Source organism: Lineus longissimus, chromosome 18 (genome assembly GCF_910592395.1).
Source record: "Lineus longissimus chromosome 18, tnLinLong1.2, whole genome shotgun sequence".
In the NCBI taxonomy this organism is placed as follows: domain Eukaryota; kingdom Metazoa; phylum Nemertea; class Pilidiophora; order Heteronemertea; family Lineidae; genus Lineus; species Lineus longissimus.
In genome coordinates this window covers 9,951,490-9,968,228 of record NC_088325.1, presented here as the reverse complement: position 1 = coordinate 9,968,228, position 16,739 = coordinate 9,951,490, and the positions used below count along the sequence as shown (strand labels likewise).

At 42.0% G+C, this 16,739-nt stretch overlaps 1 protein-coding gene across 2 annotated transcripts in view; it reads left to right on the top strand.

Annotated features, from left to right (window-relative positions):
• The first annotated feature begins 2,254 nt into the window (after nucleotides 1–2,254).
• LOC135502199 (serine/threonine-protein kinase SIK3-like) overlaps nucleotides 2,255–16,739 on the top strand; it is a 53,602-nt gene continuing 39,117 nt past the window's right edge. For both annotated transcript variants that reach the window (XM_064794837.1, XM_064794836.1), the window contains exon 1: nucleotides 2,255–2,383. In XM_064794837.1, coding sequence (XP_064650907.1) covers nucleotides 2,366–2,383 — 18 coding nt within the window. In that variant the 5' untranslated portion in view covers nucleotides 2,255–2,365. The remainder of the gene's footprint in view (nucleotides 2,384–16,739) is intronic.

Genomic DNA, 16,739 nt, shown 5'->3' with positions numbered 1-16,739 from the left:
TTTCAAACGTCTACACCGGTCGTACATGGTAAGACGTAGGCCCCTACGTTCAGTTCGAATCATTACTCGACGGTGGCAGCACACACACGGAACGACGACATAGAGAGTTTTCGAAAATGCACTGAAACGCCAACGTGAACGCCTATCCAATTGTTCGACCTCATGACAACGATGTCGTACGATAGGATAGGCGTTTACGGTTACTCTTCGGGTGCTTCGCGGAATCCCTATTAAATAGTGTTCCGCTAAAAATGCGAAAGGCATAGGCCTGAATCTCCAGCGGTATTGCTTCCGTAGCCTCCGCCAAAATTGACGTGCGTTGTCTTGAAGCTGAGCAATGTCAATACATTGAGGGTCTAGATGGCGAAAGGAGGTAACCCTCGACATGGATGTGGCAGATCATCAAAGGGAGCTCGAGCCGGTGAGAAAGGAAAGTTGGTATTTTGGAGTCCTACATTGTGCAATACAAGAAGTATATGAATATCAAAGTTTGTTAAATACAAGGGCACCAACATCTCAAATTAGAATTAGATAAAGGGTATTCTGAGATTCAGGCTTTTTATACTCCTTCGTCATATCGAGAGGGGGTAGTAGATTGAAAATCACTGCTGCCAGGATGTTTAAAGGGGATCGCCGTTCGTTCACATATAGTTATACTGGAGTACCGGTACGGCAGTTGAATGTGCCATTTTCATTCAAGCGACGACCAATGTAAACGGGCAGACGGCGTGAGCCTTTAAAAAATCACCAACTGCAATAAAGATCTCACCAAAACAGAATGTAACTGTTGGCCTTAGATTTGCAAGGCATATACAAACCACCTCACAACACTTGCAAAATCATTATTAGCGAGAAGAAGTATGCTACAGAATGAGGAGGTGCACGGAAGGGAATTCGAACACTTGTCATCTTGGTTACCTGGATCCCAAACCTAATTTGTCCCTTCAAAATCACAGCCGGCCAGTGAGCATCGGCATAATGGATTCCAAGAGAATCGACCCGAACTTTAGAACAAATCGGCCATGTCGCTGACATCATTGGCGCCAAAAACTATTTCTTTTGACCCTGTTAACCTCGATTCTAAAAACTTTTCAAAAAGTCCATTCAAATGTAAAATCAACTGCAAGCATTATATTTTATATCACCGAGGTATATACATACGATAAGTTGAGAAAATTCTGTACAACTATCGAAATATAAGATTACTTGGAACTATTTCGGCTAATCACTCTGCCACCTGCGCGACCTTGTCACAATTGCAGCGCGTTTTCAATATGGCGACGACTTGAATGGTATTAGAGGGATGTCATCTAGTCATGCATCACCTGGCTCGTTGATAACAGGCTAATAAAATCTCCATATGAACATGAAAGCCTTGACGGTTGCATCGCATTATGTGTACATCATCGACAGTGGTTACACACATCTAGGAGAATTGGACCCGACCAAGTATTGGAAGCTTCAAGATGAAAACCTTTACCCATAACCAATCTAATCTAATCTACCCAAGAGCGTGATTGAGTCGGCCAAGTTTGTACACAAGAACTACCAACGAGAAATGAACACCTGCATGGGGGTAATAATTCTACCAGTGTTTTTCTGTGTCCCCCCCCCCCACCACCACCATCACCACCACCACCACCACCACCATCACCACCACCACCACCACACCCCCCACCACCACCACCACCACCATCACCACCACCTCCATCACCCCCACCACCCCCCCCACCACCACCACCACCACCACCACCACCACCACCACCACCACCACCACCACCACCATCACCCCCACCACCACCACCATCACCACCACCTCCATCACCCCCACCACCCCCCCCCCCACCCCCCCCCCCCACCACCACCACCACCACCACCACCACCACCACCACCACCACCACCACCACCACCACCACCACCACCACCATCACCCCCACCACCACCACCATCACCACCACCACCACCACCACCACCAACCCCCCCCCCCCCCACCACCACCACCTCCACCATCACCACCACCACCATCACCACCACCAATGCGGAACAGTCATGTTCTCTAAAGCTGTCTATTGTATGGAAACACCAAAATATGGGGGAATGTGACACCTGCATTCTTATTCATTTTCACTGTCCAATCCGCAGTTTCCAATGTTTGATAAGCAGGTTGATTGCCACCACTACTCAGGAGTGTAATTCATTCCACGAAGAAGCTTTTAGGCATGCGCAATGGAGTCGAAATAGGGTAAACAAAATGGCGACCACGAAGGGGTCCAAGTCCCATTCTGGGCCAGTAAGCATAGGATATTATGAAATTGAAAGAACTATAGGAAAAGGAAATTTCGCTGTTGTAAAGTTAGCATCACATATGATTACCAAAACAAAGGTGAGTCTAATCGATGGTGTAGTTTTTGCGTGAGCGCCATTTGAAATGCAGTGTTTGTGTCCGTTTTAGATTTCGAATGACATTTTACATGATGTACATGTATTGTAGTTTGTACACAGTACATACAATCAACAATACTTCCCACTGGATGGCTGTATTTTCTTCTGAATCTTGTATTGTTGTTTTTTTGCATTTCAGCAGCTCTTTTTAATTAGTTTACCTGCTTAGCTTGTTATGTTAGTTGGCTGCATGCAGCTTGCAGAGATGATTTTTCATGGAACTAGAGTAGACTTAAAGGGAAAAGAAAACATAGGGCTAAAAATGTCAAATGATAAAATGTTCCGTAATTCCATCACAGACACAGACATCAGTTTCTTGTTGATGTCTCCACTCGGTCTCGCAGCATCTCCGCATCTGATATGAACACGGAAAAAGAACAGGCTCTGTTATGACTGTCACTGGTGTCTGTCAGTGTCATATATGCAGAATCATTCACATTGACATTGCATTGCCATTAGGCCTATACACTTTGTAGTTTGCTTCAAGATGTATTGACTATTGTTAAGAGATGTCTTGTATTCTAACGCTGTCGTTAGACCACATTAGAAAGCAGTCGGTGGGTAATGACAAATGTGCATGTACATACCATAATACACTGTTGTGATGCATATTTGTTGTTCCCACTCAGGAGCTGGCTGACTTTTGAATGTGGTGTTGAATGCGGTACTTGCTATAGTTTCTCTTCGAATTACAATATACATGTACCTACTCCATACCTCATATGAATCTTTGCATCCTGTCCCACCGTTTGAAAAAAAAATTTATCCCAACACAAAAGGAAAAGGGCTCCAAAAAAGGGCAAAGTTTACGGCATAGGAAATTTTACCACTTACTCGATGCAGACAGCATGTCTGATGCGCGTATTCGATAGTGATTCATTCTTACATGAAGTGACTAAGTGTCACTCGTCACAGTGGACAACAGTCACCATAACCTGGGTGGATTCAATTTTGCATGAAGTGACTGAGCACAGTCAACATTATCTTGAGTGGACCCTCAAGCTTTGGATCCGATCTGCCCACCCGGACTCTGTGGGGAGGTGATGGACGGAGCACCTGTGATGGTTCAGAATGAGTCAACATGGTCAATGTCACCTTTTCGCAAAGTCACAGAGGTCTACAATCAGATAAACATGCCATCATCATTTTTTAAAATATTCCAGTCAATAATATGAATAGGAAAAGTATTTGTTCTTTACAAACTATGATGTCAATTGACTCTGACCTTCTGATAATAACTAGTGATCTACTTCTAAAATCTATTTCCTCACAGATCTAGGGCATTTGATTTTGAAATTCCTTGAAATAACAATCATGCATTAGATTAGAACTTTGAGGCATTTCGCCTGTACTGTTAGGCTGGTGAAATTTGATTCCATGACTCTCGTTGGTCACTTTCAGGGTGTCAAGAGACGAGTGTGTGTTTCTGCACAAACTTGGAGCACTTTCTAGGGTCCTGTCTCTGCACAGCCAGTGTCTTTTGGCCAGATTTTCTTGAGGTCTGTCGAAGCACAGCCCAGGTATCCCATCATGAGATCACCACTTTGGAGACATCGTTACAGGTCCTCCGGCTTCATCTCTCGCTCCTTTAAATACCAGTGTGAGGGTTTTTCTTCAACTTTCATCTTTCATTGTCAGTGTGACCGTGATTTTCCAGGTGCAAAACACCAATTGATTGAAATCAATTCCTCGGCAAGAAAATTGAAAAATTGGTTTCAAGTGTCATTGGAAAATTCTCATCAGCAAGAGTTTAATTTCACTGTATTCTGTTCAGTGTTTTTCTTCTTCTGTTTCTCTTGTCCTGTTGTGTTTTCATCTTTTGTTCCTCTGGCCCTGTTCAGGGCTCGAGATAACCCCAGAAAAGTGTCTTTTGAAGCCTGAAACTTGGCCAGGATCCTAAATTTTCCAAGTTTGAACTTAAAACCTGTGGCAGGACCCCCAAGATCTTGCCAAAACTTTGGTTTGACTCCTGATCCTGATTGAGAAAGTCAAGGGTTTGACTCCTGATCAAGTAAGTCTAGCGCATGCCCTGCCTGTTTAATAGGTCTTGTAATAGATTATGTACTGTAGTAAAAAGTATCATTCGTTTTTGTAAACAATTAGATTTGATATAAAACTGATGAATTTCTTTTTGTGCAGGCTCAAAATCAGGTTATGGCAGTTATGGGAATTATGACATCAACTAACCTTCAGTGGCCTTTAAAATATATTAGAAGATATTGATATTGTGATAAGGTGACATTGAGAATAGGTTGGCATGTTTGGGAATTATCAAGCAGCCGATAGCAGAATAGTTGTTGTTGTTGATGTGTAGACATCAGAGAAGTAGCGGCTCTGGATGACTCACGGGGCCTTCTCCCTCCAACAAGTCCATCAGTGCCACCAGTCCCCTCCGTGTCATAGCTCCTGTCTTCAGTTGTGTGGCTAAATGTCTGTGACTGGTCCCTGGCATGTGACACCATCTCCTCTCTGTTCCCCTCTCCAGCATCCTGTCTAGAGACCATGTAGACCTTGAGTCAAGCTCCACCTGGTGTAACCAGCGCTGTAAGCAGTTGCTGACATCCCTTGGCGTTGGGTCCAGGTCCCCGAAGATCTCGGGCTGCCTGCTAGTTTGTCAGCCTTTCCGTTGAAGGTGATGCCTGCATGGCCAGGCACGTAGATTATCTCCACTTCTGGTGATATGTCGCACAGCAGGGGGAACTATTCCTTTTTATGCGTCCTCTATCAATTTTGCGGAAATAGGAACAAGAAGCACTATTTCTTGCTGAGGTGCTGTGGAAACCACTGGGACGATTCCCAATTCCATTCCCGGTGATCAGAAATTGACAAAGATTAGGAATGTGGAGGCAATACCACAGCACGTTATCTAGCACAAGCTACCGAATTTTGACAATAGGGGGCTTTTGCTCTTGTGATTTATATGAAAGTGTATATCATTAGTGTTTTAAAATGTGGTGATCGGTGTTGCCTGGTCAGTCTTTAGTCACACATTGCGCAAAATTGTCTATTTGATAATTAAAAATGTCAGCTCTGCTCCGTGAGAGTGACATGGAGAGTGAACGCATTTTTGCCTAGAATAGCAGCCTCGAATTTTTAAAGATTGTTCTGGCACCCATTTTAGAGCCATTTTGGCCTTTGGTACTGAGAAACGTGAGAGAAGATATGATATGGTACAAAGGCTATTTTGGAGGACACCGACTGCCATGTCAGCGGTTGCTGTGTTTTTAATTCAAGTCCTGAATCAGACATTTTGTACAGGCCTTTTGTGTTGGCCCAGGCCGGCGCACAGATTACACTTGGATCAATATGCTGTAAAGCAATGCACATGAAAACAATATCAAATCCACTACACGAACATGACCAGCACAAAGCAATTAGTGCCAATAATTTTGATTGCATTTCAAGGTTGGTCGGTACTTGACTAATATTGATAGTTAGGTGAAAGTAAAGTCTGTCGCTGTTTTGTAAGCATTGCTTGCATAAGGTATGTGAGGGCATGGCATGGGGTCAAATGAGTGTGCTTCTCGCCACTTGCCCCAAAATTAGTTTTAAAGAGAAAACGGCACTTGTCTTTTTGAACAGGAAACATAACAATTGAACAACATGTTTTCTTTCGATCATGTGAAACTTGGAGGATCGAGAAATACTTGAGGCTTGGTTTTCCAGTATTGGACATGTTGGACAACTCCTGACCAAGAACAAGGATTTGTCAAACTATTGTAGAATTACACTAGTTTTGATCCCAAATTGGTTGTTTCCATTCAATTTAACCTCTCTAATCAGGACATCTCTCTATTAAGGATGGCACTTGTCAGTCCCGAGGGTGTCCTTAATAGAGAGGTTCTACTTTATATGCCCAGTTCCAACACGTTCAGTGCCTCGCCAATTTTTCAGTCGGCCAGGCAGATGAAGTAAATTCTAATAAAGATGTGTCTTTTTCCATGAAAATCATGGTTTTATCTGACGATGATTGAATGACGAAAGTTGAAGGAAAACCCCCACTCGTATCCTGAAAGGGCCCAAGGGAAGCATGAACTGAAGATTCTTTGGTCAAATCTTGTGATGTCTTTACACGAAATATGAATGGCACATCGCAATATCTATTTGAACGCACATTTACAACAATCGCTGACATTTTCAGCTTCTGCGACAAACGCTTCATCAACTCCATCTCTCTCGAGCGGTTGTTAACTTGAAAGACTGCGGCAGTAAATGACCTTTAAAATGACAACACAATAGCGAGAACCATGGCAACCGAACCAAACAAATCTTATTTTACATCAATCGACCAATAAACAATTACGCTATATTACACTGCGAGATTTTTGATGGCCAAATTTTTACGGGCAAATTTGTGGGGATAAAGAATATAAAATCTTGATGAACCATACAGCAAATGTGACATTTATCAACACAGGGTATATTGGTGTACGCTAATGCTAGCTCCACACTGTTCTTTTCTGCTCTCTTGACCTTTAGCAGAGGCGACGTCGATACCATACATGTACAAATGTACAGAGCATTGACTACAAGCTAATATCAGAACATACTCTTTCTGCGCTCTTTTGCGTGTACGTGGGTACGGAAAGCCGATTTGAAGTCGTGAAAAATAACGTGGCAATTACCTGGGAGTGGGTGTCGCGGGGGATCAAATGTTGATTATGATTCATAACAGGGTAGTGAAAGACTTCATCTTCATGCCGTGTGTGAAATGTTTCTGTTAATGTGCAGGTTATCTTGTTCCATAGGTCGAAGGACAAGCATTTCAGTTGGTTATAATCAGGCCTCTCAGTTACATGATCTGGGACACAACCTGCTTTCCTTAAAGGGGGACTATAGGCAGGAGCAAAGGGGCTAATTTGGCTATCTTCAGGTGACTAATATACACAGTAAGGGCCCTGGGTCATGACAGATTCAGCCTTAAATATATTCCTCGTACAAGCGTGAATCATTTCGACGTATTGTGAAATGTGAGAAACCCCTATTGGCGACTTCGTGTAACTTTATCTTGCCTGCCTAGCTGCTGCCTATATTGTCCCCTTAAGGGACCACACAGTTACAACCGTTTTGGCTGGAAATCCAAAAGAAAGCAATTAACTCTTTCAAAACAAAGTGAATACCAATTTCAAGGGTGGGAGACTGTTTTTTGTTTTCCACTTCCAGAGAACGGCTTATCAGGTTTTAAAAGTGATGTGTAATAAAAGTATTCCACTGTTCAAAATTAGGTGTATCAGTTTCATTAGAGGGATGGTTTGAGCTCTTGGTCAGTCAAACGTTATGACCTAACAGTTTTGACGGAAAAAAAGGGGTATTTATTCCAGGGAGAGTCTCTGAGGGTTACCACAAAAGTGTACACCACTGTCTACCCCGACGTAACAAAATCTGCTGAACACATGATCACTGCTTGGGGTGATGCATGACATTTCAACATGAGACGGTACGCAGACTCCGTCCTCCCTATTACTGTCATCAGCAGATACGCACGCACGAGATTAATCCCATTATTGAGAGAAGGCTTTCTTACTCATCTCTTCATGGTAATGTTTATACCACTTTTGACTTGGGTAGTTTTGATTTCATGGTTATTGCAAGGTTGTTGCATGAATATCGTTTCCTGCAAGGTCATTGTTGAGAGGAAGGTGTTGGCTAGCGGTCTGTTGGACTTGCGACCAAGCAATTTGGAAAAAAACCCAACTTATTCCAGGTAGAATCCCTAAGGGTTAACACAAATGTACACCACTGCCAACCCCTTCATAAGAAAAACTTCTGAAGACATGATCACTGCTCCGGGAAATGGATGACATTTCAACATTTCACACACCTGGAATCGTTCATTGTTTATTTGAATAAAAAATCTGAAGAAAGAAACAAAATCATGATGATACACCGACTAATTCTTCCACATTCCTGCCAACGGCAGATACAATATGTTTCATTGGTCTTCCATCCATCTGGTAGCACGGCACATTTCTGAACCTATTGTACGAAAACTTTGTAGAGATGAACCCCTTGGCCTAGGTAAGATGACCTCTGACACAAATTTTGTTTCAATCTGATTCTCAGCTTGACCACCAGGGGTTCAAGATTTTAAAAAGATATGTAAAAAGTGTGATATCTCCTTCATTATTAATCCTTTTTCAATAAAAGCTTATGGTTTATTCTCCCAACAAGGTATACATCACATATTTTATGGGTTTTCGATTTGACCTACTTTTTAAGGGCACTGAGCACTCAGATACGTCTGGATAAATCGATACATCACTTCACTTTCGATTGCTTAGTCTTTTGAGTGTGCCTTGAAAACCAACAAAAACAACTGCAAAAAAAACCTTTGCTGATCCTAGCCCTGTCAAAAGAACAAGAAGCTCGTATAAGCTTTGCTTGTACTTCGTTGAATGTTTTTTTGCGTAGATTGAAAGTTAGTACTGCCCAAGCCCAATCGTGCTTGTAATCGAAAAATACAAAGGCTGAATTGGTTTACGTAGGCCTATCGTTTGACCTGATTGTTGCATGGTGTTTGTCAATAATGTGCATTATTGAATAATAGTGGTGTCCAAGCACAAGTTCAAGTCGCGCGAATGAACCAAGGGGTCACCTTATACTGTAAACCCGGACATCTTAGTGGCAATTTCAGTACTAAATTATACAATGTATTTTAAAATATAAATAATAACAGCAGTGTATGATCGCTGCTGATGATAATAATGATAATATATGAAGATCTTGTAGCACTTTTCCACGTTTCCCTGCTGAATGCGCTTTTAGGATTCCATATGACTACCACAGTCTCCATGGAAATTCATCGGGCGTTTCAAGGAGCAACCAGATTGTGCTCACTTGAACTCAACCAGTAGGGGACCCAAGCAGTCACACGGCCGGGAGTCGAACTGTTCATATGGGAGTCGAACTCATGACCTCTTGATCTCTTCCACTGCACTACCGCTGCCACATAAAGATACATCATCGGATAGAACGATAGGTTTTGCCGAAAATTTACAAACTTTTAATCATAGTTCTCCCAAAAGCGACGCACCATCGCCCTTGGATTAATATTTTCAAGGATGTATACTTAAAAGCTGCTGCCTTCATCATCCTGGAGTAATTGGTTATTGTGAGACAATCACTAACGACGGTGAGGTATCAATTTCTAATCTAAAACATCTCAAATTAAACAACGAATAATGTGGTTTAAATGCTTTTTGACTGCTTCCATATTTTGCACCAACCCAAGCGGTAAGCGGTTATGGTGCCACCATAATCGCTGAATTAAAAACGAGGCTTTATTGGCGCCAAGTGCATTTACACTGGCAGTGTTCTCAACAAGGCTATTTGTCAGGGTGGCCCACCCTACCTTGGCAGCTTACCAATCTATCTTGGAAGAGCCACCCTACCTTGCTCTAGAACTTTGTAGAGGGTTCCTATAGCCTAGGGTAACACCTACTTTTAGAAAACCCTGTGGAGAACACTGACTGGGTCTACACTTAACACCACCCTTGTGGTTATGGAGAGACAACCAAGAACTCCAGTGAGGTATCAATGCCTTAAACCATGAAATTTTTGCACCAAACGCATTATGTGGTGAGTTATTCCGTATCTTCCACATTCTTTTACATTGGGCCTACGCTGCGGTTATTGTCAACACTACATGTACAAGTATCATATCAACCAAAACACGCAGTTAGAGAGAACTCGTCATCAACAGCCTTGTGTTTTTTCCTCCAAGATGTTCTTCGCCTTTTGCCGTGAATCTGCTGAATCCTTACAAAGATTCGTTATGTTTGCTTGCATCTTTTATCACCGCATTCGTTTGATGCTGTGAGGCTTTCATGATCTGCGCCGATGATGCATTAGAGGTTAAAGGTCGGGATGCTGTGTATACGAGGTGTACCTTGTTTATTGCGGCAACCGTTTTAACCCTTTCATTGTTTTTAAGGTGTTTTGCGGAAGATGATATTGAGCTTGCGTAATTATCTAAATATCTTCGTACATGTGTATATACACGTATTATGATTATAGCTATTGCGATATCAAATTCAACAAAAAACGGTTTTACCTGCAGACAAGCAATCTTTCTATGGCACATTGTCGTGATAATTATTGCAAGTCAAAGTGACAAAAATCTCTATTTTGTGGGGCACTTTATACTCATAGGAAATCTTCAAAATATCCTTCATTGGCAACCTATAGGGACCAAAACTAGTGTCCTTAATACAGAGGTTGTCCTTATTAGAGAGGTGTCCGCTAAGAGAGGTTCTACTGTATTATGATTATAGCTATTGCGATATCAAATTCAGCAAAAAACGGTTTTACCTGCAGACAAGCAATCTTTCTATGGCACATTGTCGTGATAATTATTGCAAGTCACAGTGACAAAAATCTCTATTTTGTGGGGCACTTTATACTTATAGGAAATCTTCAAAATATCCTTCATTGGCAACCTATAGGGAGACCAGTGAAAGAGTGGTTGGAGCACTGAGCTCAGAGTAAAGAGACAGAAGGATCACCACTGTTTTGTATGTGTGTCCTTGAGCAAGACACTCAACCCTCACTTGTTTCATCCTGCGATTGAGTCATAAACCTGAGGCTTCTGGTAACAGGTGTCTTAGCCTGGGAAAGCAAAAGACCCCACCAAGTGAAAAACATAAGTAGCTTGCGATAGACTCTATCTCTGGCCGAAGCAGAGTCACAAGGCCAATAACAAAATTTGAAGAAAAAAATCAAAAAAATGGCGACCTTTTTATTGAGCGTTCAAACTCTCAGGGAAGACACTGCTGATGCTAGCATAAATTTCTGGGTGCAAGTGCTGTTCTGAGGGGTGTGGGTGTGCAAACTTTGGGAAAAAAAGAAATTGGGTGCAGGGGCGGGGAATTTGTTGAAGGAGTAAGGAGACTGGAGAGCCCTTCTTTTTTGACCTAGTAATAGCACTCTGTCCTCATTGAGAAGTTCTGCTGTATTGGTTTTCTGCCTTTGCCACTCCTCCACACAGCCAGGTACTTGCATGTTATGACGTCAATCCGCCTCGCCTCCAGGCATTGTGGCGGTGACACAATGTGGTCGTCAAGCACGTTTTTAAATTGTTTTATTGCGAAGCATGCATTTATTGGGCCTATGGAGCTACATGATACGTTGATTTTTCATAGCAAATGTGATTGGTGCCAGGTTTACCAGACTGTCTTTTGTTTCTTTTGAGGTTTTTAACTTTCTAGGTATATGTTATGTACCCGAAGGCTGGCCAAAGGGGAAATGGGCTTCCTTGATGTAAAAATCACCCAGTTTATGAGTTAACTCTGAGTAGAAATAGATACTCCCAGTTTCCTAATGCTGTAGAAACCGTGATGAACTCCGAGTCTGATGAGCTGTTCCACACCTCCCAGCAGTAGACCAGCAAACTTATAACTTGCGGCCAGCGGAATTGAGAATGTTTTAGAAAGACCAAGGACTTCTTTGAAAGTGCCACTGAAGGCAGCAAACAAACAAACCAATTTTTAATCAAACTTTGGGGACTTATCTCACATTCTCTCAAAAATCTTTATTCTGAAAAAAGAATTATCCTGCAAGACAGGCAGCTGGTGGGAAGTTATAGAAAGGGAGTTGTAGGCAAAGTTCAAAGAACGGAAAATGGCAGAGTTTCAAATTCTGAGCTGTATTTTCCCCCGCTTCATTCCTCAACATTACCAGGGCTCAGATGACGTCAGTATAGATCTACATGTAACCTGGCGTCTTCTTCTCTTCCTGAAGTGTTTTTTGCACCCGAAAACGCTTGAATCTGCTTCTTAGCATCTTAAAATGCCACTTTGGACTTTAAAACATAAATTTCAATAACTTACTTAATTAGGATGATGGGGGTGATTTACCCCAACCCATGCCCAAATAATGGGGTGATATGCCCCCCCCCCCTTGCATGCACAATACCTGCTGCCACTTGGCAAGAGGGATGATAATTATAAACTAGAAGATGAAAAAAAGAGTAAGACTGCTGACACGTGCTTTCAACTGTTGTCAACATAGGGGCTGTTACCATGATAGAAAAGCCACCGATTTAACTCAGATATTGGTCCTAGGGCATGTACGCCCACGAATTGTCCTGATTGTTTTGCTCACCTCTTCCGGCCAAGACATTAGTGAACCTGCTTACTTTTGCTTACGCTTATTGTATGCTATTTCAGGAATGAAGCACTTTTATTTCCGTTTTGAGTGGAGTAAAAAGTGACATTATCCTGGTATTCTGGTTGTGACCACTTTGTCCTCAGAAGACCAGTTGGGGACAAATGGAAATGATGCTTAAACTCCATGGAATCTCTTTCCGTGGAATACTACGGAAGCCCATAAGGGAACCTCTAAAATATTAACAAGACTAAACAAAAAAGTTAAAAACCTCCAAAGAAAATACAAATTACGTTTTTATTCAAAATGTCCCTTATGGGCTTCCGTAGAATACAGCAATGATGAGGAAGATTGGTTATAATTCCATAACAACAGTTATCATTTCACACCTTGTGCCAGCTAGGGCTATTGTTGCGGTGGTCGTGGAATGTTCCACAAAAATGAATGAGCATTTTAGCGCGGTATGTAATTTATATGCTGAAGGCCCTGCTAGGTTCTCTCTGTGTTCTTTCTTTCCTGTCGATGCTCAGTGCCGCAAGCCTTGCCCTTGGCATTTCGAGACATTTGTCAAATTAATAAAGTACACAATGTCAACATCGTCATAAGGAAACGGGTATTGAAAGTTCACCAAGGAGTGGTACACCATGCAGCGTCGTCAGGTTCGAAATGACAAGATATGCCAAGGGCTGGTTTGATAGTCTTCCGCTAACTCCCACACCTCGTCTTGTTTGCTTTCGCCGTTGCGCTCACCCCTTTCAGGCGGTAATACTCTCGGATTTCTTCGCTTAATACCAGCCTTTCTGGACGAGATTTTTCGACATAATCACGGAAGTGTATTAATTTCAGTGTCTTCCCTGACTGTTTTTGAATGTCCCATGTAACACATGAACAAAATAATGTGGGAATGAAATTTGTTTTTGTTCAGAAATTCTTATTACAGGCCTGTGTCATTCATATATGCAGAGCCAACCAAAAAGTACTGCAGAATTGTCAAGATGTGGTTGGCATGATAGTAATTTGCTCAGCGTTGCAGGGGCAAAGGTCATTTCGTGGTATAGATGTTGTTGAAGTCGGCAATGCCAATGGCCGGTGTTGAGGTGGAATATGAGGACTTGCTGTCTTTTTGGTGAGGGCGCGGTTGTTGTTGTTGTTGTTTTTATAGCCAGTGTGGTTTTGACCTCATATAATCATCTGCCTGGCCACCTGTTGTCGTTGACACATTAAAATCTTTCGACCTTATTTCATTCTTGCCTCGGCCTAATCTTTGATATGTTGTAATAAGATAATCCATGTATCCAAAGCCAGAGTTCCTTCCACCCACAACTGCTCCAAAAAAGGCCTGAGGTAACAGCATTGGAAATTTTAACCTACATTGTTAGGGGTTTGGCCCCGTTTTAAAAATGCCGTGATAAATGACGCAGCACAAGCTCTAGCTATTGCAAGTTACCTCATCATGACACACCGTGTTTGACGTATGCCTTGAGCATTGGGAGCATATCCTCGCATGAAATAATTTTTTTTCTGTTGGTGGCGGACAAGGTGAGACATTGTGTGGATTAAAGTGAAGGGACATGACCTAAAGATTCATATGACAAGGTGGGTTCAGTAAAAATCCCCGAGAAATTGTGAAAATGAGAGCGATATGGAACATTTCTCATCTCAACATCTTTGAGCAGACTTAGAGCCATCAGTCAGTTTACCCACGGACTCCTCTGCTGATTTATTCCCCAACCTTCACCCAAAGATTAGCCCCAAGCTATCGGTCCTCGTTTGTGATGATGGCATATCTCTTAGCAGAAGATATCGCTATCAAAATGCTACCGCATGATTAGCCTGTCATCTGATGGACCTCTGTTCATTCCGATCAACACTTCACCGAGAATCAATGGGGCGCATAGTATGATAGAAAGCAGGTGCCTGTCTGTGTTTTGAGGCAGACGGCCCAAACTAATTTCGTCTGGTGGCATAGTAGTAGAGAGTGTGGGAGTCATGACCTGAATGTTGTGGGTTCAAATCCCTTTCCAGTGACCACTTGACTGAGATATTGCTCGAAAGGGCAACCTCTGCAATTAGAGTCCTTGCTGTAGCACTTGTTTGTCGTCTAAATGGCTCACTGCCATTTTGTATCAGTGCCAATTATGGCACTTGAGGCAGGACTTGTTGGTCATCTAAATGACTCAAAGGCCTTCATGACTATCACTACAGTTTTGTATTAGTGCCAATTATGGCACTTGAGGCAGGCCTTTTTGGTCATCTAAATGACTCAAAGGCCTTCATGACTATCACTACAGTTTTGTATTAATGCCAATTATGGCACTTGAGGCAGGACTTGTTGGTCATCTAAGTGACTCAAAGGCACTTGTGACTATTACTGCAATTTTATGGCCTTAGATCTGCGTTTCAAGCTGGAGTTCAGGACTTTGCCTCCAACTTACTCTCATTGGGCCCGTCAGGATATTATCTGTTTTCTGTCTTGTTGATCGGACACTTTGCTGTCAGTTGTTGGTTTTTCGCCTTTAAAGGGGTACGCCTTCCGCTTCTAACCTTGGGTCAGGAAAATAAAAATGCAGTTTTACACAATGCCGTAGTGTAGTCATCGTGAGTGCAACTTTACTGAAAGTTGGTGTATGTCTGTCGACACAACAGCAGTGTTAAAATCTATATTTAGTACGTATTTACGTAATCAAAAACATTCAAATTCAATGACAGATTTCAAATTTTTAACGAACGGCGTTGGTCTTTAAAATACCTTACATGGAGACGAAGGGTTAATTCTGCAGCAAAGACGTGATCCTTTTTCAGGTTTCCTTACTCTTTCTTTTCCATCGCAACAAACTGGTGGTAATCTCCGCGCGCTACGAGAGAAGACCGACAAGTGTGCGCCGTATCAGTGGATTTGTTACAGGGGACGTCTTATAGTCGCAATACCATTGTACTCTGTGAGGAGTGTGGCTGTCACTCCTGCTTAACACGTTCGGGGCTAAGCCACGTAAATCTACGTTTTCAACTACCGTGCATTCACGGCCAACCACGTAGATTGAAGTCTAACTGATCACTTGTTTCCTAGCTGACATCACTTTGCAAAGCGTTGTGCTAAATGAATTGATACCTCACTGCCTTGGCTTTGGCTGACATTTTAGCGCTACCCACCCGGTTATGGTGAGACAATCAATTCGACAGTGAGGTATCAATTTCTATTCTAAAACATCTCTAATTAAATATTAATGTATTATGTGGTTTTAAATGCTTCTTGCTTCCATATTTTGCACCGAACCAAGCGGTTATACCGCTGAATTCAAAACGAGGCTTCCTTGGCGCACAGTGCATTTACAATGTATAAAGTGCAGTTCATTCTTAACCCAGAAGTTTTAGAATTACTAACTGTGGCAACCACAGTTGTTGTACGCTAATGCATTCTCGTTTTACCATTGCATATCATTCCGTAACAATTTGACACGTTCATTTTGGCAAAGTGCGGATATACTCGTGTTTGCCACCAAACCCCGTACGTCTAGACACATTTGTAAAACTTATCAACATTGATATACCTGTACTTCTGGTATCAAAATGCTCAGGCACATGGCTTTATATTTCTTGTGATATGTTACAAAACCTATCCGTTAGAAATATTGGCATTGTTCTCTAAGTGATGTTTTCATGGTGAGCCATTGTAGCGGCAGTGAAAGAGAAGATCAGTTTACTCGGGTCATACACTCCTGCTATGCTGTTTGTTGCACTTGTTCACCAGTTCGTCATTACTGGTGGTCCAGTTAAATAGAAATCCACTAATACACAATGCCGTAGTGCAGTTATTGTGAATAAAAATTTGCTGAAACTTGGTATTCATAGTATTTGTTAATCAGTCTCCACAACGGAAATTTATATTTAGTACGTATTTCTGCAATTGGCCATTTTAAAATTCAGTTACAAATTCAAAAATTTTAACGAACGGCGTAGGCTTATGAATACAAATTTGTTTAAACTTGGTATTCATAGTATTTGTTCATCAGTCAATAAAATAGAAATATATATTTCGTACGTATTTATGCAATTGGCCATTTAAAAATTCCGTTACAAATTCAAAATTTTTAGCGAACGGCGTAGGCCTTTAAGGGTTGACCATAGGCAGCACTATTTTGGCTAGAACTTGAAATCCTTAAGCATTGAAAACACCTTCAAATTGAAGTGAATGC